At 37.0% G+C, this 16,080-nt stretch overlaps 1 protein-coding gene across 1 annotated transcript in view; it reads left to right on the plus strand.

Moving 5' to 3' along the window:
• Positions 1 to 16,080, plus strand: part of LOC126090089 (trafficking protein particle complex subunit 11) — a 122,681-nt gene that overhangs the window by 42,522 nt on the left and 64,079 nt on the right. The window contains 4 exon segments of the mRNA XM_049906959.1: positions 1,993 to 2,071; positions 2,143 to 2,197; positions 6,832 to 7,039; positions 7,133 to 7,335. Of these exon segments, the coding sequence (XP_049762916.1) occupies positions 1,993 to 2,071; positions 2,143 to 2,197; positions 6,832 to 7,039; positions 7,133 to 7,335 (545 nt within the window).

The following is a 16,080-nucleotide window of genomic DNA, read 5'->3' on the forward strand; positions in this document are numbered from 1 at the left end:
TTTTAAAAAGTATATTGTTACCAATTTCAGTCATGCCAAAGAAGTGAATAATTATTCAGTTTGTTACTCTCTCCTAGATTTGCAATTTCGTTAAGACGTCTGAATAATCTAAACTCGCTCACTTTTCATCATAATAATTATCTCCTGCTCTTATAAAACAAATCCCCTTAAAATAATTTCAATGGATTTTGTTTCAAATTAAACAAAGGAAAGTCTAGGTTGGAATATCGACAATATTATGAAAAGGTTTAATTGATACTCATCATGAAGATGATGTGTTGACTTGCAGACAGGCATAATGAGAGATTTCTGCACCTGTCTTCTTTTCTGCAGAAGACTTTGGCCTAAAGCTCAATGTGTAACAGTCTCTTCATTGGGGCCTGTCTACAACTCAGTGTGTCATGTTTACTATGAGTAGCAATCTGTCCTTTTCATAATAATTTCTTTTTTTAATCTTGTGATACAGTCTTTGTTATCTTTTCCTACAGTAGCTCTCTTAAAGGCCACAGATTACATGCAACAGTGTTGTACTCATCAAGACGAGACAGAAGCTACTACAGAAAGGCTGTTGGTGCCTGCCATGATAGGGACATAAAAAAAAGATTGGCCATATGGAAGAACTGAACTCAGATTCAACAAGTGGTGACCAGGCACCCAGACCATGAGCTGTTGCATAGCACACCAACACCCCTTTCAGACCGCATGTAATGCTGCTGGTCAAATGACTACATGTTTTGCAATCACTGATGACATCCTATATTTCCATGTATAATGTTTAATTGGTATTGATTTACTAATTTTGTATATAGTATGTCTCACTGGGATGATGATATATTGTTATAACCCAATATAGGCATTAATGGGGCAAAAGTTTTGTCACAGTGTGTGTCGAGAATGCCCGATGTGGGACAATAATAATATTTGCCTGTATGCTACTGTGCATTATTAAGACTGAATGGAGCATTTGCCCTATCAACCTGCGGAACACATATCCTTATATCCCTTTTTAAGGCTAGAAGCCCTCTCTGTTCTGCTGATGTTAACATTCTGTGAAATGGCTACATCACCTATTCCAGTCCACTAATGCTATAACCAGTATGTAGTGTATGTGGTATACTAGAAATAGCCAAGAAGAAGCATAAATGATAGATTAAATATTTTCATTACTGTTATAGATTCTTTAAAATATTTATTGTAACAGTCTCAGTTGTAATTAGTCATTCTTGAGAACTAGTTTCAGTCACATTTAATGATAATCTTCAGATCTAAAAATAAAACAAAACATTAATGAATACCTTTTTAAATAGGTAATATAGATTTAAAATATTTAGCATTCTTAATATTGCATTTGAATAAATAGATTTTGTATACCAACAATATTAAAATTTAAAATTCTTAAAATCATTTTACAAATTAGTGAAGAGGAATATCTACTTCAGCAACATAGAAGTAGCGTTGTTTAATTTGTACTCTCGTTCCCATTATCAGTTTCCCTGTTGTCAACAAACTCAAAGAAATCCTTATAATACAATTCAGTATGTCTACAAAAAATGCAAAGTGTGAAGTACAGTACCTTTCTCTAGAATCAGAAATTTAAAGTGCAAATCATTTTTAAACACTCTACCACAAACATGACTAATTATGAAGATGATGTTTGAAATGAAGTAGTACTCGGCTACCAGTTAGCTTACAAAACAGACAGACTAGCTTTCCATGACATCAGACATCACATTATTCTAAGTTAACGAGGAAACATAAACAAGAACTGCAGTGAATGAACCATTTCAAATGGTAGCTAGGTAGACACTGTATTTGCATAGAAAGTCAAATAATGCCACAAAGCTTATATTATTAAGCTGATTTTTTAAGTAGATGACTCTGAATTAAAAGCACTTTCTTGTGTGTAGCTTCAGTGAAAAGTGTAACTCTTGTAATCTGTGTCTTATGTAACATCAGTCTTTCTTGATTACATTAAGGTTTAATTTTTTTCAGATGCTAATTATTGGACTTCTGAGCAGTGCAATATCACAGTTTAAAACATATAGATGCCCAAAAATGAGAAGACAACTGGGTGAGTAACTGGAGATATTACCTGTGTAAAAAATGTGTGTGAAGTTGGAAACTTATTTCTGGTATTTGCAGTGGTCCAGATGGCTGATGAATACTACAGTTCACAAGATTATGGAAAAGCTCTGACGTAAGTCAACTTAGTAATAATTACTTAATTTTATATTACCTTTAATTTTTCATGCATTTTTTTCCTGTTTCATTATGCTAAATTGTGTGTTCCCTCAGCATATTATAAATTTCATTATGCCTCTAGTAAAGTGTGTTTCTATCATGACAACAACAAAAACAACTTTTTTTGGGGGCAGGGGGGGGGGGGGGGGGGGGGAGGAGGTGGGATGCCCACACTTTGCTTTGTATTGTAAACTTCTCGTGATTTACTGTAACCTCTTTTCTCTACAACTTTGCACAATTTGTAAAGCTGATAAATTGTTTCTTGAACTTCCTGTACTTACAGTGTAAGATCTTCAAAATTATTTATGTTGACTACAGTCGCAGGTTCGAATCCTGCCTCGGGCATGGGTGTGTGTGATGTCCTTAGGTTGGTTAGGTTTAAGTAGTTCTAAGTTTAGGGGACTGATGACCTTAGGTGTTAAGTCCCGTAGTGCTCAGAGCATTAATTATGTTGTCATTGATCACTAACAAATCAGCTTTTCAGAATAACAACATTGTAGGAAAATATAGATTGCTACTTACCTTAAATATAACATGCTACATTACAGACAGGCACAATTATGACAATTACACAGAAGCTTTCAGTATTCTGGCCTGAACTGCCAGAGCTGGCAGTCTTGTGTGCGTGACATGAGCTTGCTTGTGTGAATGAATGGTGTGTGTTTCTCTTTTTCTGATGAGGGCTGAGGCCGAAAGCGTGTGTGTAAGTGTCTTTTAATCATGCTTGTCTGCAACTTAGTGTGTTATCTTTACAGTAAGTAGCAATCTATCTTTTCCTGCATTGTTGATACTCCTGTGAGGAGTACCATTGTTTTTAATTTTAAAAAAATAAGCTTGAGATATTCTTCTAGTTTGAGTACAGATGCATTTAATTTTTTTCTTTGCTGTAAAGTATAGAACCTGGTGTTTTTTTATTGTTTGACCTTCCCTGCAACACCCATCACCCTTGTTACCTGTGGTGGCCATTTTCTTAGTATGTCACCTTTCTTAATTATTTCACATGTAACATGCAGTACCACATAAACTTTGCAGCAAGAATCTATTATATTAGTGGTTTCTGATCATTCACATTTATTTGAATAATTGTCCTGTTCTCATTTTCCATCATTCTATAACAATGCGAGCCGTGCGTCATCCCCACAGCTACTTCTTTTCGTCTTCACTATAATGATTGCATTTTTATGATTCTCCCACTTCATGTAGATTAAATTTTGCTCAGCAATGCTACTTCTCTTGATTCCTGTTCCGTATTGTAAGGAGTTCTATGATCAATAGTGAAATGACATAGTTGGTTGCACACCTATGTGTTGCTGGCTCTTCAAAAAATTTGGAGATGAGTGTGCCTTTACCTGCTGTCCTACACCAGTTCCATATCTTGTTCGACGATGCCCAAGAGCTGCCACTTATGCACCTTTATGTGAAGCGAGAGAATAGCTGCTCAAGTTTTGCATGATATGGTCACCTGTAGGCAAGTTACAACAAAATAAATAAAAAGTAAGCAGATTTGATAAAATAAGAATTTTCAGTCAAATGTTAGGCAACAGTGAGTAGCTGCAGCAGACGAGAAAGACAAATCCACAAGTTGGAAATAATAAGTTGCAATTGAAACAATTCTAGCAAGACTCAGTATCAGGGGTGGGCCTAAAATTGCAATTGCATACTTTTGTCAGCCACAAGACTCACTACATGAGGTAACCAAAAACTTTAGAGGAAAACTCAGTTTACTTGTAAATAAGGTAACCAATCATATGATAATCATAGAGGAGACTGTAATAATCCAACAATCTATTGGGATAATTATTGTTTAGTTTGTGCTCGACATTACAAGATGTCCTGTGGAATATTACTAAATGCCTTCTTTGAAAACAACCTAGAATGGACAGTTCAGATCCCCACTTGTGATGAAATATATTTGATCTAATGGCAACAAATAGATGTGAACTCAGTGAGTATGTACACATTGAAAATGGTATCAGTGATCATCTGGCAGTTGTAGCAACAATGATCACCAAAGTACAAAGGGCAACTAAAACTAGTAGAGAGATTTATATATTGCATTGATTGACTGTTCCGTGGATTCTTGGTAGAACATGTTACACATTAAGAAACATACACAACACTGGTGTAATTTCCTATGGTACGAATTATTTGCTACATGAACTGGTTTTTGGCAGTTATGCCAAGATCAGGTATAAAAATAAATATATGGTGCAGAGAAATTTTGTTAGATCAAAGATTTTTAAATTAGTGCAAGCACAGAGTACCTCCATTTCCAGAGATGAAAAATGTTAATGTTAGAACTAGGGATAAAACAAGCAGTATTATTTCAGTGTAAATGCAATGTAATTGTGTGTGTGTGTGTGTGTGTGTGTGTGTGTGTGTGTGTGTGTTCCCAGACTAGATAAAGAAGCAATAGTGTCATCTCAATGAGGAACTTCAAACATTTATCTTGGGACAGGAGCATGTAGAGGAACTACAGCTAAAGTTTTAGAGAATTGTTGGCCATGTGTCAGATGTAAATGTAACCCGTAGAACAATATGTGTTGAGAGGAACATTTGTGGTATACAGTCAGTGTGAAGACAGTTCTGAAGAAACAGTGATTACTGAATAATAGGTGGAAAATAAAGCACATGGCTATAGATAGATAGGTGCTGAATGAAACAAATTTGGCTGTCAAGAGAGCAATGTATGAAGCATTCAGTAACGGCATGATATTGTCAAATAATATTTTACAAAACTGAAAGAAATTCTGCTTGTGTGTAAAGGCTGTTAGTGACAGTGACACCAAAGTTAGTGCCTAGTCACTTATGGATGAGACAAGAACTGAAATTGAGATTAGCAAATCAAAAGCAGAAATACATAACTCGAATTTCAAACATTTCTTTATGAAGGAAAATCCAGGAGTATTGCCCCAATTTGATCTGTCCCCCAATTTGATCTGTCTATCAACTTTAATCCATCGCAGGTACCTCGAACAAGAACCTATGTCCAGTAGTTGGAAGAAGGTACAGGTTACACCCGTCTACAAGAAGGTTAGCAGTAGTGATCCAGAGAACTACCATGCGGTATCCTTGACAATGATTTTTTTTTGTAGAATATTCTGAGTTCAAAGGTAATAAGGTATCTTGAACAGAATGATCTCCTCCATATCAGCCATCATGGATTCCAAAAACATTGATCATGTGACACCTGACTCGCACATCTTTCACATGACATCCTGAAAAGCCTTAAATTGAGGCAGTCAAGTAGATGCAGTATTTCTTGAGTTCCAAGAAGCATTTGATTCAGTATCACATCTGTGCTTATTACGAAAGGTATAATCTTAAGGAGTATGAGCAAAATTTGTGACTACTAGATGTAGTGATTAATTAGTTTATTTACAGAGTGTGTGCGTAATTATACGTGGAATGAAATGAGCAAATCAATATCATCATTATTAGTCAGTAGCATTCACTGGTGGGCTAGATGTTTTTGAACAATTATGAAGGCTATTCTGAACTGTGGTAGTGTGGTGGTTTTGTTTGGAAAAGCAGTACAACAGTGGCAATCTTCAGTGTGTAATTGGTGGTATGAGCTGATATCCTTTCAAAGCAACCTTTTTCACTAAAAACTGAGGAACTATGATTTTCAGAAAGAAGATAGACACATTTTTGTTTTAGGAAAAATTGTCATGTTTGCATTTTCATTCTATTTGTGGTTTCCTTTCAAATTTTAGTGTGGCTTTCTTTCAACCTCCATATGTTTCTCTGGTCAGCGAACTGTCTTGATAATGCTGTTTTTATTGGCATGAAATTATTATCTACTGCTCCCCTTGTTTTCCCCAGTTGCCATCATATTCTACATCAGCTACATATTATTGTTCAGATATTTGCAGAAATTCATTTTCACTGTTTTTAGGCACAACTATTAACTCTCCTCTGTCCTATGCAAGTTTCAACTGTGCCTAACTATTGTAGCCTAAATATTTGTGAGCGTATGCATTGCATTCAAGTCTTGGTCTGCAGCTACAGTTTTTACCCCCCCCCCCCCCCTCCCCCCCCCCACACACACACATAAAATACACACACTCTCTCACTCACTCCTCTTCATTACCAAATCAATAATTCAAGCTATCCATAGACTTTTGACTTTTTAGTGTATTTTATGAGCTGACAAAAATTGCTCTTTGTTGTCCACACAGTTTGAATTACATGTGTATTGAATTAATGATAAATTGCCTGACTGCAAAAGTATCTTAGTACTCATTCCCAAGACATTGATATAAAATTCAGTTTCCTTTATGAAACATAATATGCTCACTATTTCATGTGAACTCCCTCTGTAGGCATTAAATGAGATTGATTTATGTGACTGATATCCTCTGTTTTTTGCTTAATTTGATGATACAGTATAAATAAAATGTGAAAGTGAGTGAACCACGTGGCACTGTTTTATCAGATGTCACAAATATGGTACATATATGCTGCAAACTTAAATCTAGCTCTATGAATTTCTCTGAGTAGTTCAACAGTATTGTGTAAATAGATTTGAACTTTAAGTGTATTTAAAATGTAACAATGCTGTATCATAAGATTTAATTCTGTTAACAGCTTACTCTCACACATGCTATGGGATTATCGCAGTGAGAAATGGTGGCTTTTGCTCACAAACATTCTTACTCGTGCACTGAATTGTGCCTATCTTTCCGCTAATGTTCAGGACTATATCACACTTTCCCTTGAAGCACTGGCTGCTACAACACAGCTTCCCCTTCCAGAAAAAATAAGGATACACAACAATCTAGAAAAGCTTCTGAAGGTTTGTGTCAAACCATAGATTTGTTACTGTAGTGTAATGATCAGTAAATCTGTTTTCTGTTTCACAGGCTATTTACTGTTTGTTTTCTTTTAGAAGTTACCTCCTGATCCTGAGCCTAACATAACACCTGAAGAAGGGCTTCGAGCAAAAGATCTCTGGAGCAAATCATCCAGAGCAGAACTTCTTACCGTCACTGTAGAAATGAACAGTATTACATCTTGCATTGAAAGCAGAGCTCGCTTCACAAAATCCAAGTATCAAGCTGATGAAAATGTTGTTATTGAAGTATTTATCAGGTGCCCAAAATTTCGTACTTTCATTTATAAACAGTGTGATGTCACAGCCTATAGTCTGAACTTTGACTTGTTTTTACCTGATTGAAAATAAATATCTAATTTGGTGATAGAATTTGCCATATTAATAAATACATTCATTTTCATTTAATCATTGAAGATAATGGAAGTAATAGTCAAATTATTTCTGGAGTCTTACTTTACTTGATAGAGATGTGTTATTTTGCTTTCATGTGTGCAGTTTCTTATTTTTATACTAATTGAAGTCTTTATTCTTAAAAAATTTACAACACACCTGATGTGAAGAAGTTGAATAGTGTTTTCAAGTTAAAATAATAATAATAATAATAATTTATTGCATCATAGAAAATTTGATTTTGGGAATAACGTCATCTTCATTTATGAAAATGTTTGTGTATATTGTTCAGCACGAAACGGTAACCAAACAGGTTTTTGCAAAACACCTTGAGGATTTGTGTAATTTAATGTTGTATTATATTTTTTTGCTGTTTGTGAAGTGTGCCACTTTTAAAAAGTGCCAAGAGGCACCAGTGCTAGTAATAATATGAAATGTAACTGCAGCAGAGATACGGCAAATGACCAGTATACCCTTAGGTACTAGGGAAATGCGCCATACACCCACATAGCAGAAATTAATGAGTAAGTTATTAGAGAGATGCACCAGAATATCTGTTTATAATAACTGATCTTGATTCACTTATGTTATCAAAACAGTGACAGTTGTAACACAGTTCACTAATGACATAATATAGATGTCATGTGTGAGTATAATATAGACACTTTAATATAAATTACATTCACATTCACGCACAAACTGTATTTGCAGGTACTTGACAATGGCATAAATGCTGAAATGGTCTGTCATGAATGAAGATTAAACAATGGAAACTCCAGGTAGCAATATCAGCATTGTAATAAAAGGCAGATTGCCACTTACTGTAAAGAAGACACATCAAGTAGCAGAAAGGACAATTAAAAGGCACTCACACACAACTTTCGGCCACAGCCTACATCAGTAAAACAAACACACACACACACACACACACACACACACACACACACTCCAGCATCTTGGACCAGAATGCAACATCACATGGGATGCAAGCAGCAAATTGGAGGGGGTAGGGAAGGGGAAGGGATGGTAGTGTATGGGTGGGGAGAGAGACGAAAGCTGTCTGGTGGGGTGTGCAGGGACTAGGCTACCAACAGTCACAACATCAGGAGGTTGTGGGGCAGGGAAGTGGGGAAAAAAAGGAGCAAGAAAGGAGAGGAGTGGGAAAGGACGGCTAGAAGTGTTGCCAGAGGGCTGCAAATAAACAGGGTCAGAGATGAGAATTGGTAGAAGATGATAGGACAGAGGGAGTGGAAACTGTTGGGTGGAGGATGTGCGGACAGTATGTTATCATAGTTTGAGGCCTCAGCCTACACCCCACTAGACAGCATTCATCTCTCTTCCCACCCATACACTACTATCCCTTCCCCTTCCCCTTCCCCACCCACTCCAGTTTGCCACTTGTATCCCACAAGATGTTGCGTTCTGGCCCAAGATGCTGGAGTTGGCAGTCGTTTGTGCATGTGGTGTGGTTGCTTTGTGTGTGTGTGTGTGTGTGTGTGTGTGTGTGTGTGTGTGTGTGAGAGAGAGAGAGAGAGAGAGAGAGAGAGAGTGAGAGAGAGAGAGAGAGAGAGTGAGTGTCGTGCATGTTTCCTGTGCGTATCTCTTATACTTAGGAAGGCTGTGGTGTGTGTGTGTGTGTGTGTGTGTGTGTGTGTGTGTGTGTGTGTCTGTCCTAATTGTGCCTGCCTGCAGCTTGACATGTCTTCTTTGTGGTAAGTAGCAATCTGTCTTTTCTTACATTGTTGATGAGTAAAGAGTGGTTATTATAAGCAGCTATTCTGATGAATCTTTCTAATAATCATGTCATTATGTGATATGTATTATGCTGCTGGCTATAAAAAAGAAAAAAAAAGAGAAGTGTTAGGGAAGTTGGATGGATAATGAGAGCTGTTGAATTGATTTTGACCCATATTAGTTGAGATTTGTTTGCACTCAAGTTTATGCAGATAATAACTAAAAAAGGATGTGTGATATGAGTGATACACTTAGTGAAGGTGTTCTTCAAAACAAATCTGCATGACATGGAATTGAAGGTAATATAATGTAAGATGGGTGACAATCGTTAAAATGAAACTGCCACAAATTTTTTGATGGGCTTAATGTGGACAGAAGTGTGGAGCACTACCTCTTTCCCTCCTCTCTGTTAGGTGAACAGTAACCTCGAGAATAAAAACTTTTATGCTCAGAGACCAAAAATTTCCCTCTGTAGAACTAAACATGGATTCTGCAAGCAGCGGACACATGAAGTTTAGTCTGCTCTGTTTGTCCATGAGGTGCAGAAGGCAGCAGATAGCAGCCTTCAGGTAGATGGCACATTCCTTGACTTTTAGAAGGCACTCAGCACAGTTCTGTAGTGTCACCTAGTGAACAAAAGAAAAGGTTACATACTTTGTGATGGAATTTATGACTTCATAACAAAGGCATTTAGCCTAGTACATTGTTCTCAATATGCAGAAGTCTCTTTGCGTGAGAGTATATTTTGGTGTACCCCATGTATGTGATCATTATTCTTCATGTTGTTTTTTTACCTGATAGAGAAGACTGAGGATTCTGGTAGGCTATTTAGCAGTAACCCTTTTGTATACACTGTACAAGGAAATTGCGATGTCAGAAAATTATAGCGAATTACTGAGGACTACTAATAAATTGACACTTATATAATGACAAGCTGTTTACCCTCAACATAAGTAAAGGTAACATTGTGCTTAAGCAGCTAGAAGAACTGTTATTTTTTTTTCACACCATTGGCAATGAGTCACTTGAAGAAGCTATAATTGTAAGATCCCAAGAGAATAAGCATCTCAAGCAATTTGAATATGAAAGTTTACACCGAAGTAGTTCCAGAAAGGTCAGAAGCCAGATGGAAAGGAAGTGGAAGGATACTATAGAAACGTAATTTATCTATGAAGAAAGAAACTGACCAAATCCTTGTCAAATCATTCTTAACTATTTTGTCACAGACACCCTTGTCAAATAAAGATAGTAGAGAAAAGTATGGAAATACTTGTATGTGTTTTGCCACATGTTTGTTTTATTCAGCATGTGAACAACTGCAAGAAAGGCTTTGCATATCACTTGAAGGCTTACTACTACAATTTTCTGGATTCTTATTTGAAGAAAGTGAAGCAAGATATTTGCTCCTACATACGTTTGATTGTATGGGCATGTGCTAAAACCAAAGAAATTTGAATGTTTACAGAGGCTTACCTACAGTTGTTTATCCCACTCATCATTTGATGGTACAGGAATGAAGGGTGGGATTAATAATAATGATAAACAATTGTATTCTGTGCTAGACACCTCAAATGGCTTTTGGAGAATAAATGGTGTTATAGGTGTAGAGCAGGATGTAGTCAAAGAATGTAAATTTAATGTCAGTGAAGGGATTAAATTGTTACAGAATGTTAACGTTTAAAAGTGTACAAGGTCCAAAGAGTCATGAGTTTGAACCATATCATATCTTGATAATTCTGAGACTTTATAAAACTATTTAAAAAAAGAGCATAAGCTGTAGACATTTCTATACCCATGCTTGTATGTTTTAATCTGCTAGTATAGAATTATAAGGAACTAGAATGGGAGACCAGAAATAACCTTCAGGATCAAAATTCCAAAGCTGCCAATAGACACCTTTAAAAGAAGAAAAAAAATATTCTCTGCTTTCACAACTGCTAATTCCTTCCTCAGGGAGGAAAGAGGGAAAGGTTTGGGAAGGTTAAGGCAGCATGGCAGGTCACTGAGTCCCACATTCTGTAAGAACTGAGACCATTTGCAGTTTTTTGAGTAAATTGTAATCTTACAATTTTCAAAAAGAATTCTCTTATTTAATCTGTTTATATGTTTGACCTTAAGGATGAGATGAAATTTAGCGGGTGTATTATGAGATGAGAATCAGATCATTGGGAAAGGAGCTGTTCAACAATAGACAAGCCATATAGCAGAGGGAAATTTCTGCAAAGATGCTGTAAAAGTCCTAATTTCTGCCTACAGCTGCAAACTTCATTCAGATTCATTTACTTTTGGCCAGTTTTGAAGGTAGTGTCATTGTGAAGCAACTTAAAACAAACCATAAGCACAGTGTGAATGGGAAATATGCTGAAGTGAATGGATCATCAGGTCCGTGGTTAATTGATGACATACTTTCAGCACTCTGCATAGCACATAGTTGCAATGTGAAAAATATTAAGATATATGACTGACAATGTGTCGTATGTCTTCATATAACAGGGTATAAATGATAGATGTTTTCAACATACCACAGTGACGTAGGGGAAGTTGAGGCAGGAAATTTGATACAGTACACTTTAATCCAACAGCTTAAAATTGGCCTGCAGAAGTCACATACGCTACAGCGCATGTGTGTTGCATGAGATTTTCAGTATCTTCTCACTCTGTTATGCCACCAGCTTAGTCAGCTATTTTATTAGCATTATTAAATTGCACTTCTCTGTGAGGGTAAGGAAAGGAAAAAGACACATGTAAACATGAACATAAACAGTCACAACTACAAGAAACTTCTTTTCTTATAAAGTTACCAGTTGTGGTCTGTTTTAGACCATCTTTAGACCTCACACCATGATTGTAGACGGTGGCTGTAAATGGAGCGGGTGCTACGACTCCACGAATGCCAACTGGACGCTTGAACAGTTAGCGTTCGTGGAGTCATAGCACCTGCTCCATTCAGACACCGTCCACCATCATGATGTGAGGTGTGAAGATGGTCTAAAACAGGCTGAAACTGGTAATCTCATAAAAAAAGAAGTTTCTTGCAGTTGTAACTGTTTATGTTCATTCTAAACTAATAAAAAAGCAGCTGTTCTACAGGAGAAATGTTTTCAAAAATTACACATGTAAACATTATGCAAAAACTAATTACATTTACAATTAAATTTAAGCTTAACCCATACAAGCGTACTAGTTCCATTGTGAGAAGATTTAGTTAATAATTTTATGGTATTAAAATTTACATTTTGCACCTATTTTTACATTTTGTAAATAAAAGAACAAAAGGTTTTTAATATTCAAGGATGAGTCTGGCCAAAATCTTGTATGATGTATATTCGCTGTAGCTGAGGTGGCTTTAATATGCCAGTTCGAAGTTGTTTTCCAGCTTGATAGGCCACAAGGTCCTGTATCAATTTGTTCATGTTGACTTTACCTACACCACAGGGCACATGGTAAACAGTTGTTGTTTACACCCTGTATAACAACATGTATTTTGAATACATCTGAGGACAAAGTGTGTGCCAATAAAAATTGATCAACGTAAACTGTCATATAAATGTTGTTATCAATCATACACAAAAAAGTCATATACAATAATGGCTATTAGAAAGTCTGTGATGGAATGTAAGTAGTAGAAGGAGTAATGGTAACAATTCATCAAATAGCTGCAGTGAGTAGTTGTGACAGCCACGTAAGCAAGACTGAAACCATTGCTAAACTGGTTGCAGGAACATGGACACAAACATAAACTTGCACTGGTATATTGGCCCAGCTGACTACATTATATCAGAACTCAACCACATTAGGGTGTGTGTTTATTGAGCAGAGTGGGAGAGGTGAGAAAGGAGGAGAAGGAAGATTCGAGGGAATGGCGTCTGACATTTCCAAGCTATTGAATGATGTTATTAAGTATTGACCCCAATCAGACCTTTAAAAGATTATAAAGCTGACTTGGTAATGAATGTCTGCCAGAACTCTTGTTTTATCATAATTCATGGAATGAGTGAATTCCAGTCTGTGTATGGCAGTGGCTGATATAGTTGCCTCTCTTAGGGTGTGTCTCAAAAAAAATATATATATATATAATAGAAGGAAACATTCCACGAAGGAAATATATATATACCTAAAAACAAAGATGATGTGACTTACCAAATGAAAGTGCTGGCAGGTTGACAGACACACAAACGAACACAAAATACACACAAAATTCAAGCTTTCGCAACAAACTGTTGCCTCATCAGAAACGAGGGAAGGAGAGGGAAAGACGAAAGGATGTGGGTTTTAAGGGAGAGGGTAAGGAGCCATTCCAGTCCCCGGAGCGGAAAGACTTACCTTAGGGGGGAAAAAGGACGGGTATACACTCGCGCGCGCGCACACACACACACACACACATTTCCATCCACACATATACAGACACAAGCAGATATATTTAAAGACAAAGAGTTTGGGCAGAGATGTCAGTCGAGGCAGAAGTGGAGAGGCAAAGATGTTGTTGAATGACAGGTGAGGTATGAGTGGCGGCAACTTGAAATTAGCGGAGATTGAGGCCTGGTGCATAACGGGAAGAGAGGATATATTGAAGAGCAAGTTCCCATCTCCGGATTTCGGATAGGCTGGTGTTAGTGGGAAGTATCCAGATAACCCGGACGGTGTAACACTGCGCCAAGATGTGCTGGCCGTGCACCAAGGCATGTTTAGCCACAGGGTGATCCTCATTACCAACAAACACTGTCTGCCTGAATGGACATGCTAGAAACGTAGGTTTACCTTTCCTTAATCTGGATTCTAAGATAAGTCGTAGGGTCAGTATTGCCTCACGTGTTCCAACATTTCTACGGAATCCAAACTGATCTTCTCCAAGGTCGGCTTCTACCATTTTCCATTTGTCTGTAAAGAATTCGCGTTAGTACCGCAGATGTGACTTATTAAACTGATAGTTTGGTAATTTTCACATCTGTCAACACCTGCTCTCTTTGGGATTGGAATTATTATATTTTTCCTGAAGTCTGAGGGAATTTCGCCTGTCTCATACATCTTGCTCACCAGATGGTAGAGTTTTGTCAGGACTTGCTCTCCCAAAGCTGTCAGTAGTTCTAATAGAATGTTGTCTACTCCCGGGGCCTTGTTTCGACTCAGGTCTTTCAGGGCTCTGTCAAACTCATCACACAGTATCATATCTCCCATTTCGTCTTCATCTACCACCACTTCCATTTCCATAATATTGTCCTCAAGAACATCACCCCTGTATAGACCCTCTATATACTCCGTCCACCTTTCTGCTTTCCCTTCTTTGCTTATTACTGGGTTTCCATCTGAACTCTTGATATTCATACAAGTGGCTCTCTTTTCTCCAAAGGTCTCTTTAATTTTCCTGTAGGCAGTATCTATCTTACCCCTTGTGAGATAAGCCTCTACATCCTTACATTTGTCCTCTAGCCATACCTGCTTAGCCATTTTTCACTTTCTGTCGATCTAAATTTTGAGACGTTTGTATTCCTTTTTGCCTGCTTCACTTACTGCGTTTTTGTATTTTCTCCTTTCATCAATTAAATTCAGTATCTCTTCTGTTACCCAGGGATTTCTACTAGCCCTTGTCTTTTTACCTACTTGATCCTCTGCTGCCTTCACTATTTCATTCCTCAAAGCTACCCATTCTTCTTCTACTGTATTTCTTTCCCCCATTCCTGTCAATTGTTCCCTTGTGCTCTCCCTGAAACTCTGTACAACCTCTGGTTCTTTCAGTTTATCCAGGTCCCATCTCCTTAAATTCCCGCCTTTTTGCAGTTTCTTCAGTTTTAATCTACAGTTCATAACCAATAGATTGTGGTCAGAGTACACAGTTCTGTATATGTGGGATAATTATTTATGTACATTCTTTGTATCTTCATCAGTGCCAGCAATTGTTTTCCACTATTCCCCAGATTTTAGGTATATTTTAGTCATAAATCCAGTTGTAGTTAGCCATACTAGGTCCTTTTCAAAATTAAACAGTGATGTCCACCCAAAACCATCCCAGATGTATTCAACAGACAAATCATGAACCTCTCTTAACAAAAAATATGATGCCACCGCATGGAATACATTCATTACATGGTAACTCAAAGCAGCAATAATTTATGCCACAAGGATACTAGTGATTCTGATTTATCAATTTCTGAACAAATGGTGCTTTATAGCTGTCAAAACTTCCTATAGTCTCTTCCAGGGCCCTTAATCTGTGGCATATTAACTCCAGTCCACTCTTTAAGAGAGTATGAAGTTGACTTGGTGATGAATGAAATTAATATAGACCATATTGCCAGGAACATAGCCTGAAGAACTATTTTTTGAGGATAATTACAAGACAGATCAAAAACAAAAACAATAAAAAACTGCATGGTGTCAGCAAAGAAAAAAACTCAGTTGTTTCCAACAGATGTCCTCCTTGAGAAGTAATTAGTACAAAATACACATACACGTACACGTACACATACACGTACACGTACATGCACATGCATGGCTACATTGTCTCGGCTGACTACACTGCACCGACATATGAGCTACAATGCCAGTACAATGTAGTTAATCGAAACAATGTAGCCATGAAGATGTATTTGTGCATACGTGTCTTGTTACATATATTCTCGCACATTTTCACTGCAGTTGAAACTGTATTAATGCTTTGTACTCATGTCAACATCATGACAAGCTCATTTTGACATTTTTTGCTATTTTTCAATTTATCTTATAATAATGGTACAAATTTTGTAAAGTTGTTTGTGCTCCATACTAGTTAGAGCTAAATATATGCAAAAGTAATGTTTTTCACATAGCAACTATATTTCACTCTATTGTATCACACAGAAAGTATTTCTTATATTATCCAGGTATCTGTTGGTCTGTTCACT

Source organism: Schistocerca cancellata, chromosome 1 (assembly GCF_023864275.1).
Source record: "Schistocerca cancellata isolate TAMUIC-IGC-003103 chromosome 1, iqSchCanc2.1, whole genome shotgun sequence".
Classification (NCBI taxonomy): Eukaryota; Metazoa; Arthropoda; class Insecta; order Orthoptera; family Acrididae; genus Schistocerca; species Schistocerca cancellata.